At 45.2% G+C, this 19,577-nt stretch overlaps 1 protein-coding gene across 1 annotated transcript in view; it reads right to left on the reverse strand.

Moving 5' to 3' along the window:
- The window catches only part of USP34 (ubiquitin specific peptidase 34), a 307,644-nt gene that overhangs the window by 215,806 nt on the left and 72,261 nt on the right, over positions 1-19,577 (reverse strand). Inside the window, exon 8 of the mRNA XM_045009712.1 lies at positions 8,106-8,167. Coding sequence (XP_044865647.1) covers positions 8,106-8,167 — 62 coding nt within the window. The remainder of the gene's footprint in view (positions 1-8,105; positions 8,168-19,577) is intronic.

Consider the following 19,577-nt stretch of genomic DNA (forward strand, 5'->3'; position numbering starts at 1 on the left):
TGTAAATGTAAACCCTGATTTAGATTTAACTCCATCATGATTTAATTCCATTAATCTGAGTGGGGTTACACTGATAAGTACCAGAGAAAAGTCATTGTCTGTAGCACATAAACTGAATTTCTCTCCATTTGCTACAGTCCTAGTGTAAACAAACTCTCCCTAAATATAACATTTGTCAAATGAGGATAACAACACTTCCCACTTTATGGTGTTTTATGGAAGATTAGTTCATTAAATGAATGTGAGGTTCATAGATGCTTCACAGAATAGCCTATAAATATATAATAAATGAAAACACAGTGAAAGGTCTGAAGTAGGTGCCTAATTATCATGACAACTGTCCTTTGTATTTTCTATTCTGGGTTTCTTTTGTGTGTATATTTATTTATTTTGTAAGTACAAGGAGTAAGTTTGCCATTAACTCATTCTGCCTTCGATCATGGTATAGGAGTTCCCCAGGATTCACATCAGTCCACTGCTTTTCACTATTTATTCACTATCTGCAGGAATTTTCTTCCAGACAAAGGGCCCAAAGTTTCACTTTTGTCTGGAAATTATACAAATTTAATTCTCATTCTCTCCAAAATGATTGTCTGATATTCAACTAGAAGACATCTTATCATTCTTTCCCAGTTTCAAATGACCACTGTCTTGAATTTAACGTAGAAAAAAATGTTGCAATGATAGTCCTTAACATAAACTGAACAAATTCACTTTATCCATTATACCTATTACCATGTTTCAAAATACTGCTACCAGACAACTTTTATCAACCAGACACTCTAAACATGAGATCATTCCATTGAGCACAAATAAAAGTTAATTCAAAATTGTAATACTGTATTTCTGATACACATATTTTCTTCTACAGTTCTCTTTTGTTTCTAGCTGTTGAAATCTGACAGTGCAATTCTGATTATATAAAGTTGTTGGGGGACACCAATACACTTCAGATAACTGGAGGACATTTATCACTTCTTTCCTCAGGATGTTGCATGTCGCTAATATTTGTAAAATATCTTGAAAACTTAAAGCACTATATAAATGTTAAAGTATTATGATTATCACTAGAATACCTCTTAATCCTAGAACTCTCTTCCAGACTATTTCTCTACTCTGACTCTCAATCTCTTTTCAAAGTTAGATCGAAAAGGGTTTATTTTTAATCTAATTTTTAGCTAAACTGCAAGGAGGTGTGTACCAATAATTGGTATTTTATTTCTTCTACAATGCTTTACAAATCTAGAGGCATTCTATGATTATGTAATATTATTACAGTTCAGGCAAAATTAATAAAATAATAGCTCAATTTCCAGTACAAATTCACATGTAACATCTTAAAAAAATATTTCTTCAGCTTTTACCATTTCATGCTAATAAGTCAAAAGTATGAGTTAAGGACACTTAGATCACACACTACAAACAAACAAACATTAAACAAAAAATAAGGGTGACCAGGGACTTAATGCAAAACATTACCCCTTTTGGTAAAGTATCAGAGGTGTAGCCGTGTTAGTCTGGATCTGCAAAAGCAGCGAAGAGTCCTGTGGCACCTTACAGACTAACAAACGTATTAGAGCATGAACTTTCGTGGGTGAATACCCACTTCATCATGACATGCATCCGACGAAGTGGGTATTCACCCACGAAAGCTCATGCTCCAATACATCTGTTAGTCTATAAGGTGCCACAGGACCCTTTTGGTAAAGATTCTGGAGAATTATTCTCCCTATAATACACAAATAACTGTACAAACTATGATATTCTACAAATGACATGTTTACAACAACAGAACTTGGGAAGAATAAGGCATATCAGCAGTGTTTTTAGGATTTAGCATTTGGGATGGCAGATGAACAGCAAAGACTTAAACACAAAGAGCTTGACTTTCACTAACTGGAAGCATTTTAAAAAGTCTTGATTAAATACTGTGGCTACTGTGAAAGCGGCTAACTCCTTAAATGTCACGGAACTCTACTCACAACATGTTTGGATCAAAGAGTTTTATCCATTTTGAACAGAAACTGAACAGAACAGAAACTGCTCTCCCTTTTGACTTCTCCCAGAAGAACACAAATAAATCAGATAAATTTCAAAAGAGCTTCATTTTGTCCAAGTAATAAATCAAAGCTCTTCTGACATCTAATTTGTACAGTCTAGCTTCCATAGGCATTCTATGAGACTTGGGGGGAAAAGAATGTTCAGATGAAACTCAAAAATGTATCATTCACTACATGTTGTTTGTGAAAAGTACAACAGGAGGGCCTACTAGGAAAGCTTGGATTTCACATGCTGTCATAGATGAGACAGTTCCTTGAATACAACGCTGAAAAGCTGAAATAGCCACTAAACAGGGCCGGCTCCAGGGTTTTTGCTGCTCCAAGGGGTGGCGGGGGGAGGAAAGACGCGATCGCGATCAGCGGCAGCTCCACCGCGCTGCTCTCTTCTTTGGCAGCAATTCGGTGGCAGGTCCTTCCCTCTGAGAGGGACCGAGGGACTCGCCGCTGAATTGCCGCCAAAGACCACGACGTGCTGCCCCTTCCCCTTGGCCGCCCCAAGCACCTGCTTGCTGGGCTGGTGCCTGGAGCCGGCCCTGCCACTAAAGGCAACTTAACTATAGGAAGAGACAATTGTGAGACTATTATCTCTAGGTATATGATCTAGGATCAGAAGCTAAGTTCCAAGCTGCGTGACCGCACAGCATGCTATCAAGGGCCACACAGATGGGGAGAGGCCCTCCCCTGGCCCTGAGAGGAAGTAAATAACATTTCCTTTTTACTTTTTCCACAACAGTCATGATTTTATAGACCTCTATCATATTCCCCCTTAGTCTTCTCTTTTCCAAGCTGAGAAGTCCCAGTCTTATTAATCTCTCCTCATATGGAAGCTGTTCCAGGCCCCTAATCATTTCTGTTGTCCTTGTCTGAACCTTTTCCAATTCCAATATATCTTTTTTTAGATGAATTTCATCTGCCAATTTGTTGCCCAATCACTAAGTTTTGTGAGATCCCTTTGTAACTCTTTGCAGACTGATTGGGACTTAACTATCTTGAGCAGTTTTGTATCATCTGCAAATTTTGTCACCTCACTATTTACCCCTTTTTCCAGATAATTTATGAATATGCTGAATAGCACTGGTCCCAGTACAGATCCCTGGGGGACATCACTATTTACCTCTTCATTCTGAAAACTGACCATTTGTTCCCACTCTTTGTTTATCCTATCTTTTAGCCAGTTGCTGATCCCTGAGAGGACTTTCCCTCTTATCTCATGACAGCTTATTTTGCTTAAGAGCCTTTGGTAAGAGACCTTTTCAAAGTCTTTCTGAAAATCACCCTTGTCCACATGTTTGTTGACTCCCTCAAAGAATTCTAGTTACAATCATATACTTTCCTGGACAATGGCTCATGGGCTCCAACAAGACCTATCTCACAACCACTGAACTCTCAAAACCTTCTGGTGTTAAAGACCCATAGTCTATGCAACCAGGTTATTTTCCATTTGAAAGGGCAGTCTGACAAGACCAGAGAACAAAAGAGGGGCTCTTGTGACATTGCCATCAAAGCAGTTTACCACACCTGGGGAGCCCACCCAATTAAATTCTCCTTGACTGCCTGCCAAGTAACAAGCAAAAGGAAATATCTTTCTGGATATCCCATTCCCACACAATGACAGTTTCCAGAGGAGAAAAGAGAAAGCTTCCCCTTGCTAGTTTAAATGGCACTTTCAGCATTATCATCATCCATGGAAACTTTGATCATTTTCCCACTGATTGATGGCAAAGTTCTGAAAACCAGCATTCCAAGATACTCATATAAAGTCTGGTCTCTTTCAGCTTCAATAGCCTATGAACTCTACAGTGACCCAGATGGCTTTCCCATCCTTAACTCTACTAAATCTGTCTCTAACATAAAAGCCAAGAATGGCTAAATTAATGGCATCCCTATGAGCACGTTGTGAGATAGAGACTACTAACTCAATGAAATTGTGACAGACCCCAGGAAAACTGCAACTTGACATTGTACACAGCTGATCAACACAACATGCTACGTCAGCATCAATCCTTTAACCCTGAAAAGAGAGTCAAAAAGATACAAGAGTCTAAGAAAAGATCTGAATGTCCATAATGACTGAACTTTTGCCATCAGGAGTCCTTTTTGCAACTCTAGAAAATGGTCTAAAAGAAGCCAGGGTAATGTCTATAAAGAAGGTCTCTGGGGTTTGGAAAGTTGATCTTGTCCTATATAGAGAAACAGACAGAAAGTGACTTGTAAAGGCCAAATCACACCCTCAACAGAAAATCCTTTGGATTGTCTGGGTAGGGGAAAACGTGCAATCCATGCTGATGAAAGTGGACAACTACCACTGCCAAACACTTGGTAAGAACTCCTGATGTTATAGCCATCCCAAGTAGAAAAAGTCTGAACTACTAATGGTTGGCTCCTAAAAGGAACCAAAGATATTTGCTGTGAATCTATCGTATCCCGATACAGAAGCAGAAATCTCAAAGGTTGACAGTTCCAAATACATCCTGAAGAGTACAGGAAAAGAATAAGCATGACCAGGGACTCAATGCAAAATGTCACCCCTTCTGGTAAACATGTTGAGATTTCAAAGGTCCAGAATAGCTCTTAGACCTCCTTTTTTACTCTAAAATGAGTAAACAATGGAAATAAACATTTTTCCCTCTGTAAGACACTGCCATTCATTTTATTATTTCTAGCTGAATAAGAGTAGTGCTTCTTCATTCAACAATTTCTTATTAGAAGACCCCTGAAGAGAGACAGGAAAATGAGATGAGAGTAAAATATTAAATTGAACTGTAGGGGGTCAGCCATTTTCTACATTTCCAGGAGTAGTCCATTGAGATGGACTGGCTGGAAGAAATAAAATGGGATAAGTGTTCCCAAAGATGAACAGTATTTAAAAATGGCTTGAACCCACAATTACAGGTGACACATCAAAATATATAAAAACTACTACTTCTAACAGAATGAAGTAGCCATTGGGATCAGGTAAGTTCATGGAGGATAGGTTCATCAATGGCTATTAGCCAAGATGGTCAGGGACGCAACCCCATGCTCCCAGTTGCCCTAAAACGCCAACTATGAGAAGACGGGACTGGACCACTCAAAACTGCCATGTTCTGTTCATCCCTCTAAAGCACCTGGCACTGGCCACTGTCAGAAGACAGGATACTGGGCTAGATGGACCACTGGTCTGACCCAGTATGGCCATTCTTAATGTTCTTATCAGAGATACAGAATAAGAGGTCTTTTGATTGAGCTGCAGTCCTTTAAAATGACAATCTGCTTTAAAATGCCTTTGCCAACAGAGTAATACCCAAAACTGGCCCCGACTGCTGCTGAGAATTGTCTGATACTTGAATAAAGGAATTTTTTTTTCAAAAGGAAGGGGGTAGGGGGCAGAGCAAAAGATACTGCTCTTATTTCCTTCAACCTTAAGATAATATAGATTATCTTGCTGAATATATCAGTTCCTTTGAAGGGCAAGTACAATACCGGTACTTCTCCCTGATTCTCCTAGGTTAAACATAGTAGAAGAGTTAACTGCTGTAAAAGTCTACTGATCTTTTCCTCTATCTTTTCATTTGACAGAAAATTGAACCGCCAGGTTTTTTTTTTTGTTATGTTTATTATTAAACGGTTTCTTGCTAACTTTTTAAAATTGAAGTTTTATTTTTAATACATTGTGTGTCATTCATGGTGTGTTCCACAGATGACACCAGTGTGTGATACTAGATGGGTCTTGGGCCTGACCGGACTAAGCAGAGAGGATGAGAAAATAGGCAGAATTGAGGCCAGCCATATGAGATCTCATCTGGTCTCAGCCTGCCAGGAACAAGAGTGGGGAATAGAGAGTTGCAGACATACCAGACCAGTAAAATAGCCTAAAGTAGTGATCTCAAAATCTTTGTATTGTGCACAAGCCCTAAATACGGCCATGTTCTTATAACACTCACTCTGCCTGTACACACCATCGAGCTTTTTGAAATACAAACATCATTCCTGAGATACAGAAAAGTGAATGCCCATTGTGTGGGTACAACTACAGAAATTTGGTTCAGTGTAACTCTTTGGAAGAATGCAGTCAATCCAATGGATTTCTACCCAAATTACATTAATACATTATGCAGATATGCAATGGCCCTACTTTAAAAGCACGTCTCTTACACTTTATTTTCTCCAACATACTAAAATAAAAATTGTTTTAAAATTAACAGAGGGAAGATGGCAAGACAGCTGAATGGACTCATACCCATTTTCACCTATTAACTCTATGTCCAAAGACATAAAAAAAAATAGCCAAAAGTGATTACTTAATTTCCTGTGGACATTTGTCTGTTTCAGAAAACCAACACAGTTTGATATAAAATTGTTAGTCCTCTGCTCAAAGAAGGCTCAGGATTGGAATAACAAAGTTTCTTCAGCTCAAGAATGGAGTGTGTTGGTAGAACATTTGGGGAAATTCATACGGAGCACAATCCTGGCCCCTCTGAAGTCAATGTCAAAATTTTCACTGAGTTCAATGGAATCAGGATTTCAACCAGGGTTTTGTTTACACTAAGCATGGTGTAAGCATAAGACTCAAAAAGGTCATTGTTATATCTCAAAACTGTATTTTTTAAAGTACTCAGGTATTCAATTTTGTGCAGAGGTGAGGGGCAAAAGGCATAGCAAAACAACTATTTTTTATTTTTTATTTTTTTAATTAACTACAGTGGTTTATACCAAGTTTCAACCAGAGACATGATAAAATAACTTAAAATCCAAAATTTAATATGTTTAAAATGTGGTAGGGAAAATGCTCCATTTGAGGAGTGGGGAGTGAATAGTCATCAATCTATTGGTAGGAAAGATTTTGAAGCATTAAAGTTACTATTTATGTGGGACCTACAACGTAATGTGTTACGCCTCAGCAACATCAACAGAGTAAGTAGGTATTACTGTAACAGAAACAACAATAATACATAATATCAAATAACAAACTCTGTATATCCATACTGAAATCAAGTTAGTGTTACTATTATAATGGATTTTACCATTAGTGGGGAAGAGATCCTGAATTTACCTCATTCTTAAAATACATAAGCATCAAAAAGGAAGAATATATATATTTTTTAAAGTGTGTGGCTCAAGTAAAATGTAAATGATTTACGGAATTTAATTGTGAAATTCACAGTTAGATGTGGGTTTATTCACACAATCCATATACCTATCAAGTAACATTTAAAGCTTCAATATCTCTTCTCATTGCTAACATCTAATGATAACCTATTGATTTTAAATATGCAAAATATTTTAAGAAGAATCTAGTTTCTAATTTTAACTCCACATATCCAAAGATGCGATTTTGCCCACGTACTATACAAACCATTAACATTTCAAAGAGATACAAAGATCACAGCATATATATTTAATCATTAGAAAGTAATTCCATACATGAAGCATTGTGAACTTTGCTTCTCTTCCTGGGTGATGGTTGAAAAAAAAAGTCTAATTATACACAATTTTGTGTTTTAATATATCTGAAATATACACACAAGAACTTCCAAGAAAAACAAACAGCTGTGGCAGCATGGTCTAGTAGAGGACTAAGTGTAGGAGTAATAGCCAGAAACTCCTGAATTGTAATCCTGGTTATTGGGCAAGTCATATTATTTCTGAATCTCAGTTATCACATCTGTAGAATGTGGATAATAATACTTACCTAATCTTATAGGAGTGGTGTGATTAATTAGTTCATGTTTGCGCAGCATTTTGAAGACAAATGGCTACTATGCTGCTAAACATTAATAATTTTATTACTTCAATATTTGTATTTTTCCTGTACAGCCTCGCAAGTTACCTTGAAATCTATCTTTTAAAAGAGCCAGGAGAAAACATATGAAATATATAAAAAATGTTTTTAAAATTTCTATTTAAAAGGTAATTTGAATGGAGCCTCTGACGAGGATATTTCTAAGAAGTATCTCAGAATGTTCGTACCGCACACACTCTAAAATGTAAAAAATTTTATATGAGAAGCCTTACAGTTATCTAGTGTGCTTAAGCATAAGTACTCAAAATAATGTTCCTACTTACGTTTCTGTGTCTGAAACCAATGATTCATTATTACACACATCATTGAAAGTGTGAAGTTGATTCTAGAGTTAGAAAAAGGAAGAAGACATTAAAATTTAACTTTAACAATATTTTGTGTGGTAATTTTTCTTATGTATAAAAACGTTAGCAGTGACAAGAAATAAATAGTAAAGCTAATGTTTTGGATAATTAGATCACTTAATCCCCAAAAATATATTAAACATAGGTATGTACAGAACTATTTGTCTCATTACCATAATTTTTCATAAAATATTCTAATGCTAAATGCTTTTTCAAAACTTGCTAATCCAGAATTAGAAATGTTTCTGATTAAATCAACAGAATAACATAATAATTAGTATTCTCAGTAAGTAATAGGCATAGGGTAAGTTTATTTATTTAACCAGAAAATGGCTTTTGGAACATTTATTTTCATTAAACCAATCTTTTGACATATGTAATCTTCACCCATTCTAGAACTCAAAGTCAGGCTTCTACCAGTAATTTTGCAAATCAGTTTTTATTGAAAATGAAATTAAAATGATACAGATGGGCATTTTAGGGGAAGCCACCAAGTTATCCTATCCTGCCTACTATAGCTTCTCAGAAGTGATTTATTAGTAGCTTTATAAGAGTCAAAAAAAAAGAACTGAGTCAAGGAAATGAAACTGAAAAAATATAATGAAGGCTTGAGGGGGCTGTGAATTGATGGATCCATGGCTTCACAGAACGAAAAAGAAAAGAAAGCTAACTTCAGTTAAGAAATATCATCGCTCTTTTATGTCCACCAGTCCAACTTTATATAAATGACATCTCCAACAATAAAACAGATAGCACAATTTCCACAGCAAAAAATGTTGATTGTTGAAATTTTGTTTACATTACCTAAGACTTTGTTAATAGACCATTAGAGTTCAAAATTTAAATGAGGAAATTGGGTTTGTTTTTTTTTAATTGTTGTAACACTGACCATTACTATGCTCCATTTATAAGGCAGAGAGATCTTGCCTATTTACTACATGAGCTTGAATCTTTCTCCTCAGAGCTCCAAATATTGCACCCTCCAAATATTGCCAAGAGAATCCCTTCATATCTCTGCCCACTACTTCATCCTCTTGATATGATCAGTTAAAATGAATGCAACTGATAAAGGCCAGAATCGGTGGGATTATGTGATTTAGCAAAAAATTGTACAGGATGGTGTGGGAGGGGTAAACCCATTTCAGGAAGTTATATGTAGAATGAGGGAGAAGAGGGAGAGAGGGCAGAATTAAGGTTGGTGTTTAAACTTTAGCTCAAAATTTCATAACATTATCAAAATTCTAAATCCTAGCTATCTACTAGTTATGTGGTTTTTTGGTAGGCTAAATAAATGTACTACCCTGTGTATTAAATATTCTGAATGTGTGAATTTCCTTAGTGTTTATAAATAATTCATTTGTGTAGGCCCCTTAACGGAGGCATGATCCCAAAAGAGATGAAATTGCCATGTTTCTCCAGTATCTAATCTGAGATAGATTGCACTCTCCACAGTATATTGCTATCTGTAAAAATCTTTTTAGTTTTCGAGTTACCAAGTTCTACTGATAATTCCTGCAGCACACATTGATTTATATCCAGATATCTGCATCACCGGTTTTCCAGACTTGTTGACATACATTCAGTTCTCAACCCAGTCATTAACCCAGAGTCAATTTGCAATGAAACTTGTAATAACTTTTTTTAAAACAAAATGTGATCAAATATTAACTTATACCCTAGTTTTCAAGGAGAATTAGGGACAACAATTTTGAACTTATGAAAGTCAGACTTATATGAATTACAGTAGGACTTTCCCAAAATGTAAGTTTCTGGCACAAAGGAATCTTGAGCATACTGTCTCAGATATTGAAACGTCAGACTTCTCAAATCTATCTTACTAAAAATCCTAGATATCAATAAAAAAAACAAAGAAAGGGGCAAAAAATGGGGAGGGGGGATTCTTGCAAACTGTATATCAAAAGATGTTATATAGGTTATAGGGATCTATTAGCAATTTGTTTTCTTAATACAATAGACAAGGTAATTTCAAAAACATGAGCAAGCTTTATATCTTTGTACTTCTTAAAACTTCCAAACAGTAACTTGGAGTTACTGACCTACTTCTAGATATCATAAGTACAGTAACTCCTCACTTAAAGTCGTCCCGCTTAACGTTGTTTCGTTGTTACGTTGCTGATCAATTAGGGACCATACTCATTTGCAGTTGTGCAATGCTGCACTCTTACGTTGTTTGGCTGTCTGTTTTCTCCACAGCTGGCAGCCTCCCTACGGTCCCCTCCCCCCAGCGCCTCCCGCCAGCCGGCAAACTCTGAGGATCAGCACCTTCCCCCTCCTCCCCCCCGCGGCAATCAGCTGGCTTGCGGCGTTTTGGAGGCAGAAGGGAGGAGGGAGGAGCCTGCACATCGAGTCTCACTCCTTCCCCCTCCCTCCTTCCAAAATGCCGCAAGCCAGCTAATTGCCCTGGGCAGAAGGGAGGCGGGAGGAGCAAGGACTCGGTGCACCTCCACTCCCTCTCCTGCTGGTGGCAATCAGCTGGCTTGTGGCATTTTGGAGGCAGGAGGGAGGAGCGAGGACTCGGCGCGCAGGCTCCTCCTCCCTCGCCTGCCTCCCAAACGCGGCAAGCCAGCTGATTGCCCCAGGCAGGAGGAGGGAGGAGCGAGGTCTTGGCACGCAGGCTCCCCCTCCCTCGCTTGCCTCCCAAACGCAGCAAGCCAGCTGATTGCTCTGCCAGAAGGGAGGGGGGAGGAGTGAGGACTTGGCGCACCTCCCCGCTCCCTCCCCTATGTGGCAATCAGCTGGCTTGGCATTTAGAAGGAAGGGGAGGAGCCAGGACGCAGCGAGCGAAGTAAAGGGGGAGGAGGTGAGGGGGAGAAGAGGCAGGTCAACGGTGGGGGCTTGGGGTAGGGAGTGGAGTGGACGGGCTGAAGGTTGAACCCCCCCACCTCTGGTGCTTGCAGAGTAGGGGAAGCTGCCCTGGAACCTAACCCCCCCCTATTTACATTAATTCTTATGGGGAAATTGGATTCGCTTAACATAGTTTCACTTAAAGTCGCATTTTTCAGGAACATAACTACAACGTTAAGTGAGGAGTTACTGTATTAGAGAATAGGTGAATGCCTGGGCTTCTTCCTGGCCAAGATGAGTAGAGGAAAGATTAAGCTGCTTGCAAATAAGCAAGAAAATGGTAAAGACTTCACTGCTTAACTCTACTTAACCATATGTTCATGGTCAAGGATTTATACTTCCCAGACAAGAAAGATAAACATGTCTATTTTCCAAGAGGCATGTCCTAGAAGTGGCTACATTTGACATAATGTTGTTTAATATTGAAGATCTTGTAATGTGGAATTGAACTTTGGAGTCTCAAGGTATGTCTGCACAGCAATTACACACCTGTAGCTAACCCCTATTACCTGATTAGGGCTCATGGGGCTCGGGCTGTGGGGCTGTAAAACTGCTGTGCAGGCATTCAGGTTTGGGCTGGAGCCCGAGCTCTGGGACTCAACGACGGGGGAGGATCCCAGAGCCTGGGCTCCAGACTTACACTGCAATTTTACAGCCACGTAGCCCATGTCAGCTGACACCGGTCAGCCATGGGTATTCATTGCTGTGTAGACATATCCATAGTCCTGGACCGTATTGAAGAAAGAAAATCATTTTAGTTGTGTATCTTCTTCTGAAATGTCTCAGTGAAATACAGAAAATGGAGCTGAATCCGTTTTGTATGGGAAATTAAAATTAAGAGAGTAGGGCAATCAAAATCTGTTTCCTTGATGATCTACCAAACAGTTTCAAACTAGAGACATTGATAGAAATACAGACGGTGGAAAGTAAGAGAATAGTAACGAAGGGTCCTTTGCAAAAGAGATGGTTATTGTAAACAAAGAAGAACTGACTTCATGCTTTAATTCATTTCCCCCTCAATCCTTAGTCTTTTGTTTGCAAAAAGAGGCAAAAAGATCGTGAAATAAAGATCACAGTCAAAACTTCTGTAATTTTGCAGTTCAGATCTTGATCCCAATACCGTTGCAGAGAATCACAATATTTTCTCTTTGAACCAGGCAATTCATAAAGACTATCCCAGCCAAAATATGCAAATTAAAGAAACTAGAGGTTACTGGAACATGAGAATTAATGGTGAAAAGCAGAGTAGTGTTTCTAAAAGGATCCTGATAAGATGAAAAAACTGAAGAGTTTCAAAAATAAGGTGGCAGGCAATTTTCCACCAAATGAGTGCCGATGTCTGAACTGCCTGGAATAAACAATTGACAAATGCAGTTTTGGAGTGGGTGAAGCTTATTTATATCAAAAGGCTACATTGGTAGATAAAAAAGGGTTTCAGAGGTTTAATAAATTATCAAAATATAAAAAAATTCATTTTTACAAGTGAAGGTCTAACCATTTGCCTTAAACTAAAAATACTGTATAATTCTGCTTTGATAAAAACAGGAAGTATTTATATATATATATACACACACACACATACACACACACACACTCACAGAGCCAGCATTCTTCAGTAAAAGACGGTTACTCACCTGTAGTAACTGTTGTTCTTCGAGATGTGTTGCTCCTATCCATTCCAGTTAGGTGTGTGTGCGCGCCGCGCGTGCACGGCATCTCGGAACTTTTTTACCCTAGCAACTCCGGCGGGCCGGCTGGGCGCCCCCTGGAGTGGCGCCGCTATAGCGCAGCCGCTCCTCAGTTCCTTCTTGCCGGCTACTCCGACAGTGGGGAAGGAGGGCGGGTCTGGAATGGATAGGAGCAACACATCTCGAAGAACAACAGTTACTACAGGTGAGTAACCGTCTTTTCTTCTTCGAGTGATTGCTCCTATGCATTCCAGTTAGGTGATTCCCAAGCCTTACCTAGGCGGTGGGGTCGGAGTGAGACGTGGCGGAGTATAATACCGCGGAGCCGAAGGCTGCGTCGTCTCGAGACTGTTGCACCAACGCGTAATGGGAGGCGAAGGTGTGGACCGAAGACCAGGTGGCCGCTCGACAGATGTCCTGGAGTGGAACATTGGCCAGGAAGGCGGCCGACGAGGCGTGTGCCCTTGTCGAGTGAGCGGTGAGGCGGCATGGCGGCACGCGAGCAAGCTCGTAGCAGGTCCGAATACACACAGTGACCCAGGAGGAAATTCTCTGGGAGGAGACCGGCTCACCCTTCATGCGGTCGGCAACGGCCACAAACAGCTGGGTCGAACGCCGGAAAGGCTTCGTCCGCTCGATGTAAAAGGCAAGCGCCCTGCGGACGTCCAGGGTGTGAAGCTGTTGTTCCCGAGGCGAGGTATGCGGGAAGATCTCCTGGTTAAGGTGGAAGGCCGATACCACCTTGGGGAGGAAGGCCGGATGCGGTCGAAGCTGTACCTTGTCTGCATGGAAGACGGTGTAAGGAGGACCCACCGTTAGTGCGCGAAGCTCAGAGACTCGTCTCGCTGATGTAATGGCGACGAGGAAAGCTGTCTTCCAGGAGAGGTAGAGCAGGGAGCACGTGGCCAAGGGCTCGAAGGGGGGACCCATCAGCTTGGCCAGGACGAGGTTCAAATCCCAGGTCGGGGCAGGACGCCGCACCGGCGGGTACAAGCGGTCCAGGCCTTTAAGGAAGCGGGAAACCATCTGGTTGGAGAAGATGGACCGACCTTCCAGCGATGGACGAAAGGCGGACACTGCTGCCAGGTGAACCCTCAATGAGGAGACTGCAAGACCTTGCTCCTTAAGGTACCAAAGGTAGTCGAGGATGGTAGGTACCGGAACTACGAATGGATTCAGACTTCGCTGATCGCACCAAAGCGCGAACCTCTTCCATTTTGCGAGGTAAGTGGAGCGAGTGGAAGGCTTTCGACTCTCAAGCAGGACTTGCTGAACTGCCGCAGAACAGTCCCTCTCCGCGTGGGTCAACCACTCAGGTACCAAGCTGTAAGATGGAGGGACTGCAGTTTCGGATGGCGGAGTCTGCCGAAGTCCTGGGTGATGAGGTCCGGCCACGACGGGAGGGGGATGGGATCCCGAACGGAGAGCTCGAGCAGCAGGGTGTACCAGTGCTGCCTCGGCCAGGCCGGCGCTATGAATATGACGTGGGCTCTGTCCCTCCGAAGCTTCAGGAGCATTCGGTGCACGAGCGGGAACGGAGGGAAGGCGTAGAGGAGGCGATCCGTCCAGGGGTAGAGGAAGGCGTCGGACAGAGAGCCTGGCGAGCGACCCTGGAATGAACAAAACAGGTGGCACTTCCTGTTCTCCCTGGAGGCAAATAGGTCTATCTGGGGAAACCCCCACCTCCGGAAGATTGTGTGGACGACATCTGGACGGAGGGACCACTCGTGGGAGAGGAACGACCTGCTGAGACGGTCGGCCAGCGTGTTCTGCACTCCCGGAAGAAAGGACGCTTGCAGGTGAATGGAGTGGGTCACGCAGAAGTCCCACAGGAGCATCGCCTCCCTGCAGAGGAGGGGAGGAGCGTGCTCCGCCCTGCTTGTTCACGTAGAACATTGCTGTTGTATTGTCCGTGAACACTGTCACACATCGGCCTTGCAGGTGGGGGCAGAAAGTCCGGCAGGCTAGACGGATCGCTCGCAGCTCGCGGACATTGATATGCAGGGCGAGCTCCTGGGTCGACCAGAGGCCTTGGTTGTGGAGATCGCCCAGGTGAGCCCCCCAACCGAGCGCCGAGGCGTCCGTGGTGAGCGTGGCGGACGGGCGCGGAGGGTGGAACAGGACCCCGGCACACACGATCTCCGGGTCGAGCCACCATCGGAGGGACTCGAGGGTCGCTCTGGAGACCGTCACCACCATATCGATCGGGTCTCGATGCGGCCGGTACACCGACGCGAGCCAGGACTGGAACGGGCGGAGGTGGAGCCGCGCGTACGCGGTCACATACGTGCATGCCGCCATGTGGCCCAGGAGGCGGAGGCAGGAGCGCACCGTCGTGGTCGGGAAGATGACTAGGTCCATGATGAAGGCGACCATCGTCTGGTGGCGGGCGCGAGGGAAACAGGCCCTGGCTATGGTGGAGTCGAGGACCGCTCCGATGAACTCCACGCACTGAGAAGGAATCAAAGTGGACTTCTCGGCGTTGATGAGGAGGCCGAGCCGCCGGAAGAGGGACCGGATCTCCGCCATCTGGCCCATCACGAGTTGTCGAGATTGTCCGCGAACCAGCCAGTCGTCTAGATACGGGTATACATGGATCTGACGACGGCGGAGGGCTGCGGCGACCACCGCCATGCATTTGGTAAAGACCCTCGGTGCGGTGGAGAGACCGAACGGCAACACAGCAAACTGGTAGTGGGTGTTGCCGACCACAAATCGGAGGTAACGTCGATGAGGAGGATAGATGGTGACATGGAAGTAGGCGTCCTTCATGTCGAGGGCGGCAAACCAATCTCCCGGATCCAGAGAGGGAATGATGGTCCCCAAGGTGACCATGCGAAACTTGGGCTTGAGCAGGTACTTGTTCAGCTCGCGAAGGTCCAGGATAGGACGTAGCCCGCCTTTCGCTTTGGGGATAAGGAAATAACGGGAGTAGAATCCCCTGCCCCGCCTATCTTGAGGCACTGCTTCTATGGCACCCACGCTCAACAGAGTCTGGACCTCTTGTAAGAGGACTTGCTCGTGAGAGGGGTCCCTGAAGAGGGACAGGGAGGGTGGGTGGGAAGGCGGGGGCGAAACAAATTGAAGGCGGTATCCCGACTGGACTGTTTGCAGCACCCAGTTGTCCGTTGTTAATTGGGACCACGCCAAAAAGAAACGGGAAAGGCGGTTGTAAAATAAGGGGGTAGGATCCGGTAGGGAGAGAGATGGGCCATCCTCGAGCGTCCCATCAAAAAGCAGATTTGGCCCCCTGGGGGGCCTTGGACGAGGCCTGCCCCTGGTTCCGCCGATTGCCTGACGGACGACGGCGGTTCTGGGCCGGTCGCCGGCTAACATACGGCCGATAGCGCTGTTGGTAGCGGGAGGGTTGCGGCCGGAAGAGCTTGCGCTGCGTCGCCGGCGTGTGCATCCCAAGCGTACGGATGGCGATGCGACCGTCCTTCAGGGTCTGGATCCGAGAATCCATCTTTTCGGAAAACAGACCCTGGGTGTCGAAGGGGAGGTCCTGGAGGGTATACTGCACCTCCGGCGGCAGGGTGGAGGACTGCAGCCAGGAGATGCGCCTCATCGTCACGCCGGATGCCAAGGTCCGAGCCCCGGAGTCCGCGGCGTCGAGGGCGGCCGTGATCGAGGACCTGGAGGACTTCTTTCCCTCGTCCAACAAGGCCGAGAACTCCTGGCGGGATGTTGATGGCAGGAGCTCCGTGAACTTCGCCAGGGACGTCAGGATATCAAAGACGTACCTGGCGAGAAGGACCATGATGTTTGCAATCCGCATTTGTAAGCCCCCTGCGGAGTAGACCTTACGGCCGAGCAGGTCCATGCGTCGGGCGTCCTTGGACTTGGGCGCAGGGGCAGGTTGGCCGTGCCTCTCGCGGTCGTTGACGGATTGAACGACCAGGGAGTCCGGGGTTGGGTGGGAGTAGAGGTACTCATAGCCCGTTGGGGGGGCTGAGTACTTACGCTCGACCCCGCGTGCTGTGGGTTGAATGGAAGCGGGGGTCTGCCAGAGCGTAGTGGCGTTTTTCTGAATTGTCCGTACAAAGGGCAACGCCACTCGGACGGGAGCATCCGCGCCCACCACATTGGTGATCAGGTCCTCGTCCTCTTGGACCTCCGCGACGGGGAGACCCATGGCCGTCGCCACTCAGCGAAGCAGGTCCTGGAAGGCCCGAAGGTCAATGGGTGGGGGTTCGTTGGCCGTAGCACCTGCCACCGCCTCGTCCGGCGAGGACGATGAAGATATGCCCTGCACAATTGGCTCCGGCGCCGGGGCTGTTGGTTGAGCCTCCGCTGAGTTGTGCGGTGTGGCTGATTGGCGGTCCGGAGGAGTGGAGGGCTCGTGCGGAGGAGAGGGAGGCGGCCGGCTAACTGTCGCCTCGGGGACCCTGGTCCCGGTGGTCACATCCCGCAGAGGAAATGGGATGCCCTGCGCCTCATGATGCACCCAAGGGACCCAGTAGCCCCACTGTTCATGATGGAGTCCTTGCGGGGTCGGCAACCGGTGGGCGGTATCATCCGCACCGGAGGCCACCGATGCTGGGCGGGATGGCCACGGCGGTGCCAAGGCGCCGAGGGATTGAACCGCTGAAGACGGGAGTCCCTCTGCCGACGGCGCCGAGGGTCGGTACGTGTATCGCCGGCGGGACGGCGACCGTGACCGTCGGCTTCCGCGGTGCCGGGAGCTCGACCGGGACCGGGATCTGCGGTGCCGGGAATGACTACGAGAGTCGCAGTGCCGTGATGGAGACCTCCGGCGGTACCGACGGTACGGTGACCGGGACCTGGATCGGTGCCGGGAGTGCAACCGGTACCGAGATTGAGAGCGGTACCGGGACTCAGACCGGCGTCGGGATGGTGCTCGGTGCCGGGATGAGGAGCGGCGTCGAGATTCCGAACGACGGGACGGCGACCTGCGCCTGGACCAGGAACGGGACCGGGACCGCCTTCCGTGCCGTTCGTCCAGAGAGGGCGGCCGTGTCATTCTGGCCGGTTTCCCCACTGAGACGACAGCCCGCACCGGCGGTGCCGGGGGCTGGAGGCTCGATGCCTCTATGAGCCGGATCAGCTCACGCGCGGAGGAGAATGTCTCCGGCGTCGATGGCAGCCTTGGCTCAACCACGGTCGGTGCCGGGGAGCGTGGCGGTGCCGGACTCGACGGCGCTGGCGGTGCCGGAGTCGAGGGCCCAGGGCACGCTTTACGCACGGCCGCAGCCACTCTCGCGGCGTCCTCCGTGCGGGCCTTTGCCACTGCTTTCAGCAGCTGTTGACTGACGGAAGGCGAAAGCGAGCGGTGCCGGGTCTTCTTAGCTGCCGGCTTAGGTACCGGGGCCACGGTGCCGGAACGGCTCGGTGCCGCGGGTGCACTTTGCACCGATGAAGCCCTCGGTGCCGGCGCGGACGGTGCCGGGGGTTGGAGGGACGCCTCCATAAGGAGCTGTTTTAGGCGAATGTCTCGCTCCTTACGGGTCCGCGGCTTGAATGCTGAACAGATAGCACACTTGTCCGTGCGGTGTCCTTCGCCCAGGCAATGGAGGCAGGAGCCGTGAGGGTCACCAACCGGCATAGGCCTCTGGCACGCTGCGCAGGGCTTAAAGCCTGGTGCCTTGGGCATGAGCCCGCACCGGGGAAGGGAAGGGAGGAAATACCCCCCTTATCCTTACCTAAAATACTAACTAACTAACTACTGAACTAACTATACTAACACTAAACAAACTATGTACAACAAGAAGTAGCGAGAGCTAGGGTTGTGGAGGACAGAGAGCACTCCACAGTTCCAACTGGCCGTCACGGGCGGTAAGAAGGAACTGAGGAGCGGACGGGCCGGCTGGGGTATATATCCTGCGCTATAGCGGCGCCACTCCAGGGGGCGCCCAGCCGGCCCGCCGGAGTTGCTAGGGTAAAAAAGTTCCGAGATGCCGTGCACGCGCGGCACGCACACACACCTAACTGGAATGCATAGGAGCAATCACTCGAAGAAGAATGATATCTCTTTTGCAATTCCCAGGATCAAACAAGTTATAAATCCTTATAGGTTCAAACAATTTTATACTAACACCAATATTATATATATACACATACACACATACTACACATACACATACACACACACACCCAAAATATGTAAGCTTGGACATTTTTATTCTGAAATCCATCTTTGGTAAGGACACACAAAGGAAGATACATATGTGCATAATTAAAAGCAAAGAAAGAGGATAATGGCATACAAAGGTGTAAGTAAATTGCTTAGAGGTTACATCTCAAGCAACTATGGAGACTTTTATTATTGTAGCTCATGAACTATGGAAGATGGGGGGAATGTTTGGCATTGGGGGGCGGGGCTTTAAGAGAACCTGACTGTATTGTTTTAAGTTGAAGTAAGACTTTTATTCTTCCATCCAATTTGAAATTTATCATTTCTGTATGAAATCAAATTTATCCTCAAACTAATGGTCACAACATCTGACAGAGGTATTTTAAGGTAACACACAGACATAAAAGTATTCACTTATGACTGTGTATACAGTATATACCATTATAAGATGAATACAAAAGACTGAGTCATCCTTTTACAGATGATAAATTAAATTAGTGCTGTTGATTAATCACAGTTAACTCACACAATTAACTCAAAAAAAATTAATCGTGATTAATTACAGTTTTAATCACACTGTTAAACAATAGAATACCAACTGAAATGTATGAAACAATTTTGGATGTTTTTTCTACATTTTCAAATATATTGATTTCAACTACAACACAGAATACAAAATGCACAGTACTCACTTTATATTATTTTTATTACCAATATTTGCACTGTAAAAAAGAAACAAAAGAA

This window comes from Mauremys mutica, chromosome 3, assembly GCF_020497125.1.
Source record: "Mauremys mutica isolate MM-2020 ecotype Southern chromosome 3, ASM2049712v1, whole genome shotgun sequence".
In the NCBI taxonomy this organism is placed as follows: Eukaryota; Metazoa; Chordata; order Testudines; family Geoemydidae; genus Mauremys; species Mauremys mutica.